Source organism: Euprymna scolopes, chromosome 3 (genome assembly GCF_053919585.1).
Source record: "Euprymna scolopes isolate OS-2025 chromosome 3, ASM5391958v1, whole genome shotgun sequence".
NCBI classification, from domain to species: domain Eukaryota; kingdom Metazoa; phylum Mollusca; class Cephalopoda; order Sepiida; family Sepiolidae; genus Euprymna; species Euprymna scolopes.
The window spans coordinates 76952929-76968684 of NC_136484.1; the positions used below are offsets into that span (position 1 = coordinate 76952929).

Below are 15756 nucleotides of genomic sequence, written 5' to 3' on the forward strand. Positions count from 1 at the left end.
GTGCGTACACTGCACAAGCACCATTATTATTATTATTATTATTATTATTATTATTATTATTATTATTATTACAACAACAATAACAATGATAAAAAAGGCACTTCACAGGGAACGTGGACCCTACGTAAACGAGTTTTGATTTAATGGTTGCTCCCTAAAAAGCGCATACGCAAAAGGTTTTCATTGGTTTATTTATTCACGAAAACTTTTTTGAAGGTACTATTTGAGGCAAAAATAGGCCAAAAGCATTATTTGAATATGAATGAAAAAAATAAATGTAACAAAAAATAAAAATATTAGTGTGGAAAATATAATATAAAAATAAAAATGAAATGAAATTAAAATAAAAACAAGCACGTAATACAGGGTGGCTCATAAAGGCTTACCCATAGTAAAACTTTAATAAAATTAAAACTAGAAAGGAAAATGAAAAAATGCTTGATCACTATTGTTTAGAAGTATATTCCAAACAAAGTCAAAAGATTAAATTTCAAAATGGCCGCCTTTTTCTTTGATCATTAGCTTGATACGTGCTATCACTGAAGCGTAGGAACGCCGCACCACTTCTTCGTCCAACTTGGCCCAAGTAGAATGAAAGGCTGCATTCAGGGACTCCAAATTGGGGTAGGAACATCTCGAAACGTCGCTCTCCAAAATGGACCAGATAGCGAAGTCCATAGGATTGATATATGGACTTGGTGGTGACCACATTTGCTTGTCCCAGAAGCCTGGGAAATGGTTCTTGCACCACTGTTGAGTCACATTCGCTGTGTGAGCTGGAGCACCGTCCTGTGTGAAGATGAAATCATCCCCAAATGATTCAGTGAGCCACGGCAGAACCTTTTCCCCAACATATTCAATTAAACTTGACTATTCACTATACTTTCACCCCTTTCTCAATCATGATCAACGGAGATTTGCTCCCATCGGATGCAACAGCAGCCCAGACCATGACTGAAGCAGGCTTCTGGCGTTTCAAATGGCTTTTGGTGTTGATTGACAAGTCCTTTGAACTTTTGGCATAAACCCTATCGTTCTGCTTATTTGTCACAGCCTCCACCGTGAACATCTCATCAGACACGAATGAAGACCTTTCCTGCGGCTCGCTCCATCTCTTGCAACATCAACTTGCCCCTGTGCAGCCGTTTCTGCTTCGAGGCTTCCGAAATTAACTGCCGGGGCTGCTTTTTGTATGGACGTAACTGAAGATCATTTTTAACAATCCTTTGCATCGGATATTTTGAGATCTTTGCCTCTTTCGTAATTTTCTTCACACTTCTCTGTGTATTTCGCTCCATCTTTTTCACTGCAGAAACAACACTTTTAGTGCGAATTGAGCGCGGTCTGCCTGGAATTGGTTTACCAGAGATTGTGCCTGTCTCTTGAAACTGTTTCCAGGAATTGAAAACTGTTTTTCGACACATCTTGAGCTGTTTAACGATGCACTTGTTGCTAACGCCCGCAATCTTGAGAGCGACAATTTGGTCGCACTTAACCTTATCAGCCATAACTTACCGAATACCTGAAAGAAATGAATGAAACATCAGTTGAACATTGATAGAAATATAAAGGTTTAATAAAAGAAATTTTTAAATTCCTAAACTAAATGCCTTTGGTAAATAATCAACCCGAACTCATGGGTAAATCTTTATGGGCCACCCTGTAAAAGTTTGAATCAAATTTAATTAAAGAAATTCAAAATAGTTCAAAAAATAAAATACATGCTCGATTACAAAAAAGTGCATGAGATATATGCGAAGAAAGTGAAAGAAAACCTCAGGGAGCAGCCATTAAATTAAATTATAATAGAATATATTTGTTGTTTTCACGTCGGTTTCTATTTAACCCATAGTTGGGACCCTAACAGGTACTACCACTCCGGGTCAGAGTGAACCTGGGAGCAATGGTAATTAAAGGGTGGCTCCACACTCCCCAAAGCCCACAAGCTGGGGCCTCACCACTGGATATAGTTTAAGGTCATATCCAGGACCCCCATTGAGGGACTTTTACCCTCTGCAGGGGGGGGGGCAGTCGGCGTATTCTAATGCCCCACCGACAGGGCCAGGTCAAGAGGTGGAGAACATTGGAAATCTGGGGAGACTTGTTGTCACGCGGTCTCCAGCGAATACTAAAGGTTACTGCCAGTGAGCGATCACTGATGATGGCCTGTCAGACAACTCCTAGTAAGTGAAATGACATTAATAATAATAATAATAATAATAATAATAATAATAATAATAATAATAATAACTAGCAGGACCCGTGGAAATTCCACGGTAGTTAAAATCTTTTAAAACAAATCAGTAAGAAATTCCTTATTGTTATATTACAAAAATGAACGTATGGAAGCAAGTAGACCAAAGAACTTTAGTTAAAACTTTTATTGAAGGTCAATGCGATCGTAACTGATACTGTTGATATTGTCAGGAAGTGCTGGTGATGATTGAGGCTGTGACAGGGACATCGATCAGCTGCTTGGAGTGAGAATAGTGGTCAGTCAGCAGGTTCTGGGGAGTCAGACTGTGAATTTAAAAAAAACTGTGTGACATTGTTGACATCGATTTTGTGAAAGTTCTGATGACCCCAAGTTGTTTAATATTTCAGGACATCTTGGATTACATGTATAGGTAAGGAATAGGTCTGGCTTTCCATATTTACAGAAAACTGCCATTGCATCTTGATACAGTTGTAGAAGATTCCTAGGACTTCCTGTAAATGAAGATGGTAAAATAACTGGTACACCAGAATCGCCATCTTCATTCCTTGCTAAATGATCCATTAAGCCAGAATATTGAGCAGCTCTTGGTTGACTTTGATAGCTTTTAATGAAGTTAAATAAGCAACCGTCAACTTTTACATATGCAATAGACTTTTCTATTTATTTTGAATTTTATTCAATGAAGATTTGGAAATTCACAAATATTTTTTAAGTCGAATTATTGATATAGATTTCAATTAATGCATCACAACTTCCTGATAATATAAATAGAACACTTTGAATTTTCTGTACAAAAGTTTTTTCCATAAAAACATTATAATCTGTTATAATATTCAGATTCTTGTGTATTACATGCATATAAAATGAAGTGTTTCTGTAAATCTTACGAAGTACAGTTAAATTTGGATTTTTCAATAATCAAAATGATGTGAGGTAGGTTGTACCTATCAAATTTATGTCAATGTTATATAATTAAGTAAAGTTAAACAAACTGTACACTACTTTTTCATCAAATTATGAATTTTAAATATAAGGAAAGCAATTTTTTAAAAAATTTTTCCAAAATCATATTTACATCCAAGTTAATTTTTAGATTCCATAGCTGTTCCTGATTGTTTTCATAACACTTCACGGTAAACAATATTCTTAGTATATGTTACACCACGCTTTCTTCCCTGATTATCATTTCTATGCAGTTGCATTACCTTAAATTTCACACTGTGCTTAGATCGAGCTCTTGAACATGCCACATACAGTTTACCATGAGAAAATACAGGTTGTTGAAGATATATACCAACCTTATCCAAAGTTTGGCCTTGTGCTTTATTGATGGTCAGTGAATATGCTAATCGTATTGCAAACTGTATCTGATGAAATGCAAACGGAACATTTGTATCACTTGGCTTTAACTTAATTCTTGGAATGATAACTGTGGAACCTCTATTAGATCCATTAATTAAAATAGCAATGATGCTGTTTTGATGACATTCTTTTATTTTCATCCTAGTTCCATTACAAAGTCCTTGATTTATGGATAAATTTCGCAGTCGAATTACTATTGCCACTATTTTCACATTAAGTCGGTGAGGTGACATTCCAGATGGAGTTAATGAATTTATGAACTCGATAGGATAATTTTGAAGTTCAGCATCATCATCGGAGATTTAATCTGTACTTAAATATGTATTTATGCCTCCGGGAAGATTATTTAGAATTTCTACATTTACTGTTAAACATTCTGTATTTTTTGGAGTCATGATGATTCTATTTTCCATTTCTTGAGGGCTGCAATCAAATATTTCTGAGATTAGAGAACCATTACATACCGAATCATCAGGAACATCTATGGCATCTACAGGAACGTCATTAAGACTGCTCGTTAGTGTACCATTACCAAGATGAAGGAGCCATCTAGAAAACTCCTGTTCATTTATGTTAGTTCTGACGTTTTGTGTTAGTTGTAATTGACTGAAATGATGCCACAATGGGCATCTTTTAAGACAGGTGTCTATAATAGATGTAGGTGATCCATGTGGCACTACTGGCAAAATTTGCCTGAAGTCATCTCCAAGTATGAGAAATTTTCCATCAAATATTTTATCGTTACCCATTATATCTTGTAAGCATCTATCTATAGCAAGCAGTGCATGATTAGGTATCATAGAGGCTTCGTCTATGATGAATACCTTTACCTTTCTCAAAAAAGAAGCATGCTCTGATACAGGAGAAACGTTACAGACACTGGTTTCTGTCAGAGGTACAGGTAGTTGGAATATACTGTGGAGTGTTTTCTCTGAAGTTAGTAGCATTGCAGCAATGCCAGTCCATGCTACAGTTGCGGTTACAGTACTGCTGGAGGTGAAGTAATCACATGTTGAATAAAAAAAATTTTCTGATCCGGCTGGGGCATCTAAATAGAAGCAATTGTTGTGTGGGGCTTCTTTTTCAGTTGCCATGACAGCCTTGATTATAGTATTAAAGACCTCTAATTGTTCATTGTTTAACAATTCAACATTAGGCCCGTTTGTATTTCGAGTCATATTATCTATTGGAGGATCACCTGTTGGTTCAGGTAAACCCATTGCCTGGCAAGAAGAACCATGCTCATTAAATATTGCTTTTATCAAATGAATAACTCGGGGATATGTATATACACTGGCCCCCGCCCTTTGCAGCCCGGGCGACAAGATCAAAGTGTAGTATCTGTTCCGACAGATACTGCAAGCAAAGACCATATGTGGGGGTAACCCCACATATCTACCTTGGTCAATGTAGGGGCAACCCTTCATACCAACAGTTCCTATCAAACTCCCATTTCCCACCCATCAGAAGCTGGTCCCCATTTCCCTTCCCTCTCCCTCTCTCTCCACATTAAAAAACGGCCTTGTGCCTAATTTGCTCAGTGGGGAAGCAAATAAATACAAACTGGGGGATATGTATAATATATCCACCAGTCCACTACACTTTACCGTAAAATTCGGCTAAAACAATTGTTGACGAATTACCTCCTTTGAATCGATATCGTCTGCTTGTGACAATTGAAGCGAAAACCTTATTAGGTATTAAATGCTAAAACATTTTAATACAGCTGGCTAATTGGCTATAAAGTAAGTTATTCCGAACTTTGATCTAACATTTTAATTAAAAACAAAAAAGCTTAACATTTTCTTGTATCTTTTTTTTTATATTAAGAAAAATGTAAGCATCATGCTGAAATAATAAAAATGCCATTCTTAATAAGGGGAGAAGGTTTGACTATTCTAAACCTTCACCTAAATAACCATTTAATGAAAAAAAGTGTTTAAAATGTTCTTGTATCTTTTTTATGATTTTTGTTAAATTAGAAAAATCAATAAACTTTGATAACATAATGCTGAAAGCCATTCTTAATATGGGGAGGGGGTTAACTATTCTGAAACTTTACCTAACAATGTAATAAAAATAATGGAAAAATATATGTATGAACAATAAATATTTCTTCAGTTAAATAAAATATACTGAAAATCTTTAAATAGGAAATAAATATTTCTTTAAATAAATTAAATCGTAAGTAATGAAACAAAGTGTTTTATTTCATATTAAAAAATTGTTGTGTTCATTTTTTATAGTATTTAAATATGTATGCCCTGTCGGTGGGCATTAGAAGATGATGAATGCCTGTAAAAGAAGCAAAATAAAACAGACGAAACATAAATAATAACTATGTAAACAACGTGAAGATGTATAAATGTTACAAAATTACTCGATTTAAATAACACGAAAAAGGATTGATATGCCGTCAAACAAAAACAAAACAGAACAAGACGTAAAATATGTGTTGTCTCTGTGTTACTCAGTGTATTGCGAATGGTGACTTTGGTGATTTATTTAATAAAGTAATTCTTGACTTTTGTAACATTTATTTCGAAACATACTTTTTGTTATGTAAGGCTTACTAAAAAAAAAAAAAAGATAAAATGGCACAGTAAAAAAAGATAAAGTAGCACAGTAAAAAAAACGAACTCGTAATGTTAAATGCAAAAAATATATTTATTACTGAATAAAATAGAATAAGCGTTCCGTATTCACTACAATAATAAACAGAAGACATCGTTAAAAATGTAAGTAAAATACTATACTATTTAAACTGTGGAACGATACCTTCTATGCATAATTGTCTTTAAAATAATCCAGAACCATAAATAGACAGTTCATATATATATATTTTTTTTGTTGTTGTTCGGGAAGTTTTGGAAAATAAAAGGGGTTAATGATTTTTTAACTAATAAAGAGTGAACAATAAAGGGAGATAATTCACATTAATTAATGTTTGCGATGATGATGACGCATTTCATTAATTAATGTTTGCGATGATGATGACGTGACACTGTACGGACAAGCATATTAATATATAGATAATAATAATGTCCCCTCCCAAATTCATCACCACCCTGATTTTATATCGTAGATGTTTACTCTATTTTCTTAGTTTTTAACCAATATTCACATTATAGTATGATTGTCTTTTGGTAGTTATGTGAACTTTATTTCCGTATTCATATATTCTGCACTGATATGAAAATGAAGACTATAGCGGAGTATAGGATTCCTAACCATGTAACTGATGAAAATACGCTACACATTTTGATGAAAAACATGGATAAAATGAGCATAGAAGAACAGAAAAAGAAAACTTTAAATATAATTTCTGTATTGAATGTAATAGTTATTTAAATATTTCAACATATAATCTTGTGGGGAAAATCCATCTCCCCAATAAGGGGCACTCTGGATAGAAACAAAAATAAAAATTGTCTCTGTCATAAAGGATTTTTCCTCCACCTGCTGTGGACAGAAAAGATGAATTATAGCATCAAAACAGATACTACTACACTGTGATCTCGTCCCGAAGCCAAAGAATCGTTTGTTTTATGTTTCTTTAATTGTTTGTTCCCTAAATTCATAATTCAGTTTTATCAGTATTAGATTATATATTGCTTTAAAATTACGTAATTTTACATAGATACTATTTATATTTTATATTGAATAAAGTTAAGTTTCATTATTAATCGAATTGGGTTCCTTTATTTTCTTTTTAACATGTTTTGATGCTCTTTTTTTAAATGCCCTCATATAGCATCGACAGTAACAGTTCGACCAATCTTACCTACATTGTCTGCAGGCATTTTTCAGTTAACAGGCCTTCTATATCTCGGTGGCCGTGGTTATGCTCTCTGTTAAGATTATAAGTCTATCAAGTTGTTGTGGTTCATTTAAATTTTATTCTTGTTTTTATTTCATTATTTTCCATAGGTTCATATCATAGTGGAACTTCGAAAGTTGCTAAGTAAGATCAAAGTCTAGCATGTTATTTGTGCGCATATAGAAGATGCACATATTGTTATCAAATTTGAATTTCATTTAGGCTTGTGTTTTAAAAACATTTATGGTTGTGTTTTCCGTGTTAGAAGCATTAATTAAATTTGAATTTTAAATTGAAATATGTATGAAATACGTTTGAAAACATGTTTTAAGTTGATAAAACAGTAGTTGTGATTTTTTATTGTCTTGCGTCATCAACATAAAGGACAAAAACCACCATCCAAATTTAATGTTGTTATTATCTCACCTCACACACTCTCACAAGCCATAATGGCCTTCAAAAAATGTCCTCTTCTTTCTAGGCCACAGGAAGAGAGAAACAATAAAGTGTACGGCAAGTAGGCATTTATATCTATTTAATGTCACCCACAAATCTCATAGTTCAAGAAACCTGGAAACAAATAATGGCATATTCCTTTATTATTTTAACTTTAAAATCAAGATTCAACCTCCTAATCTCAATCAGCCTCAATCTATTACATATTTAAACTAATTGCAATAAGAATGATACATTGGGAAAACAACCACACAATTTCCTCTGAGATTTAACAATCACAAAAAGCTATATCGAAGTTAATTTTTCTAATCCGTCATTAGGTGGACAATATAACGTACAAACCACACTATATCTTATATATAAAGTTGAGCAAGCCCATTTCGCGGTTTTCCTTCGACGGGCGTTTTCTGATTTTGTTAAAATATCTACAGTGAGTAAACTTTGGACTGTTCATTATGTGCATCATATTTTCTACAATTTTCTCAATTGTAACGACCACCAAGAAATATTTATTATCAAGAAACATCTGAAAGAATAAACTTTTTCTTTGAGTTAATAGTGTTTTTGGATATAGTGTTTGTTTTTCGGCATTTCATTTGTTTAGCGAGTAACTTGTCCAACACAGACCAAGTTTACGCACAAAAACTACCCCAGCTATAGATAACGATTATGGTGCATTGTCATTGAATAATTCTATATAGCTGAATGGAACTAATAACAGCACCCCACTGCAGCTTTACAGCAACTCTGATCGTCAGAAGTCAGAAGTGTATTTCTATTGTAATATTTAACGTATTTTTCTACGCCCAAATGCGAGCTAAAGTTAGTATTCAAATTTGAACGTTAGATTTACATTTAAGACAGCAATAGTCTTTGAGTCCGTGAAAGAGTTGGCGCAACCCCCAATCTCCTTTGGCTTCTTTTCTTAGATAAGCGATGAGAGCAATTTTTGATGCTCAATAAATTTTCTGGTTTTCAATGCAAATGTTTTTTTTTATTTTTAACGTTTTTTATTGAAAGGTTTATTTGTTCTCCAACTAATTTAACGGATTTAGTCAAAACCAAGGAAAGGGATATGGACTATGAATTGCAGTGCAAGGTAGGTAAGGCCTCAGCAGCATTTAATCAGCTCTGAAAGATTTGGAAAAACAAAACTCTTAGATCTAAATTAAGAGTTTATGACACCAACATCTTGTCCATACAGCTATATGGAATGGAAACGTAGCATCTCAAAATTAGCCACTTAGATGTGTTGCTCCAGAGAGAATTGCCAACCAAGCGCTCCTGATAAAAAAGAGGAAGATAAAAATGAACTAGAAACAGATAATCGAGAGATATTTGATTGCAACAGAAAAACATAAAGGGCGCAGTGGATTTGGCTTCAAATCGTAAACGATAGTATACTTTGATTGCGTCATGCGTCGAAGGGCGCGAGGATTTCTAAGTCTAAGTGAGGCATTTTATTAGATTTAAAAAGGTTGGTTTTCAAGTTTTTCAAGTTTGTATATTTATTTAATGTCTTGTTGATCCGATTTTACGTTTTTATTCAGCTTATTATTAACCTTTGTCTTATTTGGCAATGTGAACTCTTGTGCCCGACACAGTTACAGGCTAGAAACATTATTTCGAAAAGGCAATCCTTACAACACTGTAATTTTCCATTACAGCATCACAAGTTAGAGGGCAAGATGCTTTATTTCTTTGGATTGATTTGATTTAGAGGGCGGCATACTGTATCACACCTATTCAGTGCGACTTGACAAACACCCATCCCAAACCAGGAATGGAATATATAGAAATGTATTCGATAATCAGCAGCTCCAATTACTACATAACGAAACGGACGCTTTTGGTAAATTATATTTACATTTTTATGTAAACGTCGACCGCTATTTTACATTGCTTTTTGTTTACAAATAGCTTTACATTACGTTGTATAGTAGCATGCGGTATATATATATATATATATATATATATATATATATATATATATATATATATATATATATATATATATATGTAGTGTAAAGAAGCTTTGAATAAAACAATGCAAAAATAAAAAATAAAGAATGCAGTTTTGATTCCCAGAAGGAAGAAAATATTAATTTTAACCTATCGCAAACTAAGCATCTACATAATCCGATTTCTAAAAAGTTTATAATGACTAAAGAGAATTCATTTATATATGGATGAAAAAAAGGCCTTAACTAAAATTGTTAAATAGAAACAAACTTAGCATTTGCATAAGCCGATTTCGAAAAAGTCTTCAATTTGAATACAGAATTTAACTACATAAGGATGAAAAGAGAAAACCTTAACTAACATTTTGTAAATAGAAAACGGGGATCATCATCTGTTTACCATGTAACTGTTTCGGAGATTTAAAAACAGGGCAGCTGTTAAATACATGGCCCTCCAATGGATAATACAACTTCCGCAATAAAAAAAAATGTAAAATAATAAGGTTACTATTTTTACTAATATATGAAAAAATATAGATGAATAAAATACAAAAAAATAAAAAGATCCGTTCTGCGACATGTTAACTAGCATATAACAGCTATGAGAATAAAAATGCGTAAAAGCTTAAGTAAATTAGGTACCAGAAAGGCAAATAGATAAGCGGAAGGAAACCTAGCAAAACATATCGAAAAACCCAATATATAGTATAAACAAGCTTTGAATAAAAAATGCAAAAATAAAAATAAAGAATGCAGTTTAGATTCCCGGAAGGGGGAAAATATTAATTTTAACCTATCGCAGACTAAGCACCGACATAATCTGACTTCTAAAAAGTTTATAATGACTAAAGGGAATTCATTTATATATGGATGAAAAAAAAGCCTGAACTAAAATTGTTAAATTGAAATAGACTTAGCACTTGCATAAGCCGATTTCGCAAAAGTCTTCAATTTTAAAACAGAATTTATATATATTTTATATATATATTAAAAAACAATTTAAATACTGAAATAAATCATCAAACACAAGTTTTACCGGTAATTTGATGATTTAGTCCTGTGTTTAATTTGTTTTTCTTTTTATCTTTTTCACACACACATGCACACATACACAGACACAGACAGACACACACACACACACACACACGAGCACACGAACACACATACACACACACTCTCCCTCACACACACATATTACTAAATAAGGCAGTTAAATCTAGGCCGGTGGTGCTTAATGTCCCATAGACCTTTTTAATAATTTCTAGATTTAAGAGTTTCTCAAAACAATTCGTTCGAATTTACTTGACGAATATTTAATATAATCATATCTCTCTTAGCTAAAGAGAAGATAAAGGTCGTCGTACATCCAAACAACGTAACATTAATGCGGATGTTGCACAGGGGTCGATATTTAGATATTTACTATTCCTTATTTTTATAAACATTTTCTCATGTAATTGAGTCTAAGATGGATATATTCATTGACTACACTATGCTACATTTTCAAAATGAGAGAAAATATTCTTAGAAAATGATATCAAGTCAGCAGCGGAATAAGATCACAAAGAGTTTGATTTGATGCAGACTCTTTTCCTGTAACAGTTATAAGAAGCCTTACTCACCACCGGTTGCCATGGATGACAGCACTCTTCCCAAGAGTTCAGTATTCAGATCCGAAGCCTAACATTTCCAGTGAACATGAATTGAAACAGATACATAGAAGATACTGCAAAGTCTGCTACAATGAAGGTGAACCCTTCTATCGAGCTAGAAATTCTCTTACATCCATCATTCGCTTATACATCGGGTAATGTTTTTACATTTTTGCTGGTGCATGAACCACTAGTCTCTCCTGTGTAGACAGGGTCCAAGAAACAACGTTTAATCTATTAGGTTCCACACTGTCTATCAAGATTCAGTCCCTTTTCAACGTAAATACCTTCGATTAAACCAACAGGTAGCAAAGTTATACCCTCTACCGTATAGGTTTCTGGATGCTTGGAGTTGTTTTTCTAATAACTTCTCTTTTCAACCCGTTTTCCTTTCCCCTCTGCTTCCTGTTTCCTCGTCTGTATTTAAATGTTATGTAATCAAACAGCTCGTTGCACAACTCCCACTTAAAATGTCTGTATAAATTAATGCATAGTAGCTTTATAGTTTCAGTGGTACTATGCTTTGTTTGAGTGAATTGGTTTCGATTCTAGCTGATGGCACTCAACTCACGAAATCGCTGCTATATATTGGGTACAATGTAAAAGGGTATTGACTCTATAATAAGAAATGCGAAATCTCCTTAAATTAAACGATCAGATTTAAACGTATTTTACGGCTGAACAAGACCGGGTGGCCATCTAGTATTTATATATATATATATATATATATATATATATATATATATATATATATATATATATGTGTGTGTGTGTGTGTGTGTGTGTGTGTGTGTGTGTGTGTGTGTAATATACTGAGTTCGTGTAATTCAGTAAATTTTCATATACCAATAGGTTTTAAGCCAAAAAAGGTTGACTTAAGGATTAAGCTACAAAATTATCACATTTCATAATTGAGCATAAATATACTGTGTGTGCAAAATCAAGACTTCAAGACAAGCTATTGATGGCAACGAAAAGTGTATTTCATTTTATGTTACAATTGTTTCAATGTCCAGTTCGACAGTTTCAAGCATTATATCGTTTGAAAATTTTCAAAAACCAGCATTTCTTCAGACTTTATGAATAAACACACTTTTGGGAATGTAGCATTTTTTTAATAGAAAGAAAAAAGAGGGGAGGATCCCTAACGGGAAAAACATGCGAGAAACATTTACCTTGGTCGTGGTTACGGAAAATCCCATTTAAATGCTAATGTATCGCCTAATTTTCGTATCCTTATTTAAGAACAGAGTTATGTGAAGTTTTTACGGGGAGCCCTAAGCCATTTAAAAAAGACATTTTTTTTTAATATATACTATTTGTTGGGTTTTTAAATTCCTTTATTTCCCGATGATTGATTTTTTGTAAAAAATTTTTTTTTTTATTTGGTATTTATATTTATACTAGCGAAGGGTACCCGGCGTTGCCCGGGTGTTTGTAGGGGTGTGTGGTGTTAAATAAAAAAGAAACCAGGGGGTAGGATCGAAGACGAACCCCTGAGGCGAAGTTTGAAAATAAAATCGGCCAGCCAGAAGTGAAAGATGTTTGAAAGTCGTCGAGCGTTACGACGACGACGATGACGATGTAAGCATTGCTAGAAGCGAAGTAAGAAAAGAAAACAACGTTTTAATTAAGCGGGGTGATTAAAACAGAAAAACGAACGAACGTTACGTGAAAAATGGCTTAAATAATACAGGGTTCAATATTTGAAAATGGCTTAAATAATACAGGGTTCAATATTTAACTGAAAAATGGCTTAAATAATACAGGGTTCAATATTTAACTGTAAAAAATCCAAAAAAAAAAGACATCTCACACCACGATTCGAACCCAAAACGTTAGATAATGAACCAACCCTTAACTACCTACGCTAAAGCGGCGTATATAAAGTTTGTTCGGTTTATCAACTATTTAAAGTAAATCAGGTGACGACGTCATGACGTCATCTGACGCATGCGTTGTTGACCCTCCCCCTGTTGAATCTGTCTAGACATCTCTCTCTCTCTCTCTCTCTCTCTCTCTCTCTCTCTCTCTCTCTCACTTCGTCTGCCTTACTCTAAAGATTGGAAAATGGCGTCTGACTGTTTTTATTTTTGAAAAACTTCGTTCGTTAATATTTTTTGTAAGCGTATTTTTTTTTTTACTTCACATGTTTGGCTTATTATTTTTCGTTTAACTATCGAGTCTAACTATTTTGAATGTGGTAATAACTTTGGTAACGTTGCCATAGCGTAGAAGTTCATAGTTTAGCTTTAATTAATTTTTTTTTTACCGACAACAACATTTTTAAATTGTAAATTAAGACGGCCATTAGAGGTTGCTGACGTCAAGATCACATGACATGACTCAGCGGGTTTTAAATACAAGTTGACCCAAAATAAACGGCCGCGTTTATACTTTATGTAGAAGAGTTAGCGGCCGTATTTTGGGGGGCAGTTATAAATCGATTTAAAAATATGTAATGTTTAACATTAAAATGTCACTTTTTGGGGCCCCCCTGCAGAAAATCTATCAGTTGATGCACTTCTGATGGTCACTTTGGGTTAATTTTTCGATATTTGTCGTCCGGAACGTGGGGCTTTCATATGAGACCAAGTTTGTGAATTTTCATCGTGTTTGTCGAAAGCTTTTAGCAGACACACAAACATACAAACATACATACATTTTCGCTTTTATATATATAGATTATGTTCGTAACAACCTTGTAAGGATGTTATGGTTAGTTTTAGTTTCGTATTCGTCGCAAGTAATGTTTATAGATTATCGTTTTATTGGTACAAGGATATAAGACCATTTCAGGTTTAGAATTTGATTGAATATGAGAATAAAGTAAAATGGGTGTATTAAATATATATATAAACCTTGTAGGACATTTCGGGTGAAGTGTTCTAATCTATTTACTGTCTGAAAATTCATAGTTATTCTACTTGAAAATGTTTTTGTGTCGTTGCTTGGGATGATTTGAAGGGAGATAATCCAATTAAGTTGTTAAGTACTGCTAGTTAATTCTGCTTGAAACTGGGTCGATTTTGTTTCTTAAATGGTTAAAGAGAGGTAATTCAGGCCGTTTGTGTTTTCGGTTCGTTAATTACTCGAAGGCGATTATGATTTAATAATTAATTTAATCAGATGGGTCCAGAACGTGCTACAATGGCTTGTTTAACAATTAAGTATATAAATTATGTTCTTGATCTAAAGGAATGGGATGTGTTTAGCCCGCATCTGTTATTAATCACTTGTGCTGCTCCTGTCATATAGTTGGTGCGTTGTGTTCTTGTGTTGTCTAAATGAATAAAATATTGTATGTCCTCTAATTACTATTCTTACAACAAAACCACCCACGGCTCCAAGTGTGTTTTACTCCGGTGGGAAGATGTCTACTCCTGCATTTATGGATGAAGAACACTTAGACCATGGAGTGAAGTAGGAGAATAAGTAAGCATGGATTCTACCAACCTAGGGTGTCAGACGACAAAATCAATTGAATTAATATTTAAATGGATTAACAGCTTCCACGTTGCTAATTTAATTCTTAATAATAGCTAGATTAATTGCTGAGTTGTTTTATTGATTTGAAGAGGGTGTTACTAATTTTACCGTTAATACTGCTACGACTGAATACAAGAATGGTTGCTGTTATGGAAAAAAAACTTTTTAGATGGGTTGTATACTTTGTTTGTATTTCTTGCTCGGTTAAGAAGAAAGGAAGCTATATTCGCATGTTAGATTTGGATCCTTCATTTATATTGTAACAGTTCTACCTATTTAACATATAAAATATAATCCAGGCATCCGACGATCCTTATTGTTGTAAAAAGGTTATGCCTCAGTTACATTTGAGGCGTGATAGCAGAAATCTATTTCTATGAAGGCATCTCTGTATGGGATCAAGTATTTTATTCAAAATTTCCTCTTTAGAGTTATATATATAAGAGAGAGAGAGAAGGAAAGAAAGAGAGAGAGAGAGAGAAGGGGGAGCTGATAATTACTTTATTAATCCAACATATTTTCACGCGCAGGCAATGTAAAAATGAGTGCACTGCTTTGGTCTGAAATGTTGACCATAATTTAGTTAAGTACGTTTTCTTTTTATCATGCTTCGTTAATAGATAATGTTACATATTTAACGTTTTTCTTTAGCAAACTTTAGCAATAAAACGCGTGACTCTTACGCCTCGAGAAGTGGAGGTGACACCCTTTTTTGACCGACAAACTTTGATAAGGGTAGACTGGCAACATGATCTCTCTCCCTCCTCCCTCTCTTCCTCTTTTTTTTCGTTGTGTGTA

At 33.7% G+C, this 15756-nt stretch overlaps 2 protein-coding genes across 3 annotated transcripts in view; one reads left to right on the top strand and one right to left on the bottom strand.

Annotated features, from left to right (window-relative positions):
* Positions 1-15756, top strand: part of LOC145256382 (adenosine receptor A2b-like) — a 250566-nt gene that overhangs the window by 96013 nt on the left and 138797 nt on the right. The window lies entirely within an intron of this gene.
* Positions 1074-1508, bottom strand: LOC145261196 (uncharacterized). Its single transcript, XM_080119521.1, has one exon. It carries the CDS (start codon positions 1506-1508, stop codon positions 1074-1076), a length of 435 nt encoding a protein of 144 aa, XP_079975647.1.

Excerpts from the sequence above, each read along its gene's own strand:
- LOC145261196 (XM_080119521.1), bottom strand. The coding sequence starts at position 1,508 with ATGGCTGATAAGGTTAAGTGCGACCAAATTGTCGCTCTCAAGATTGCG.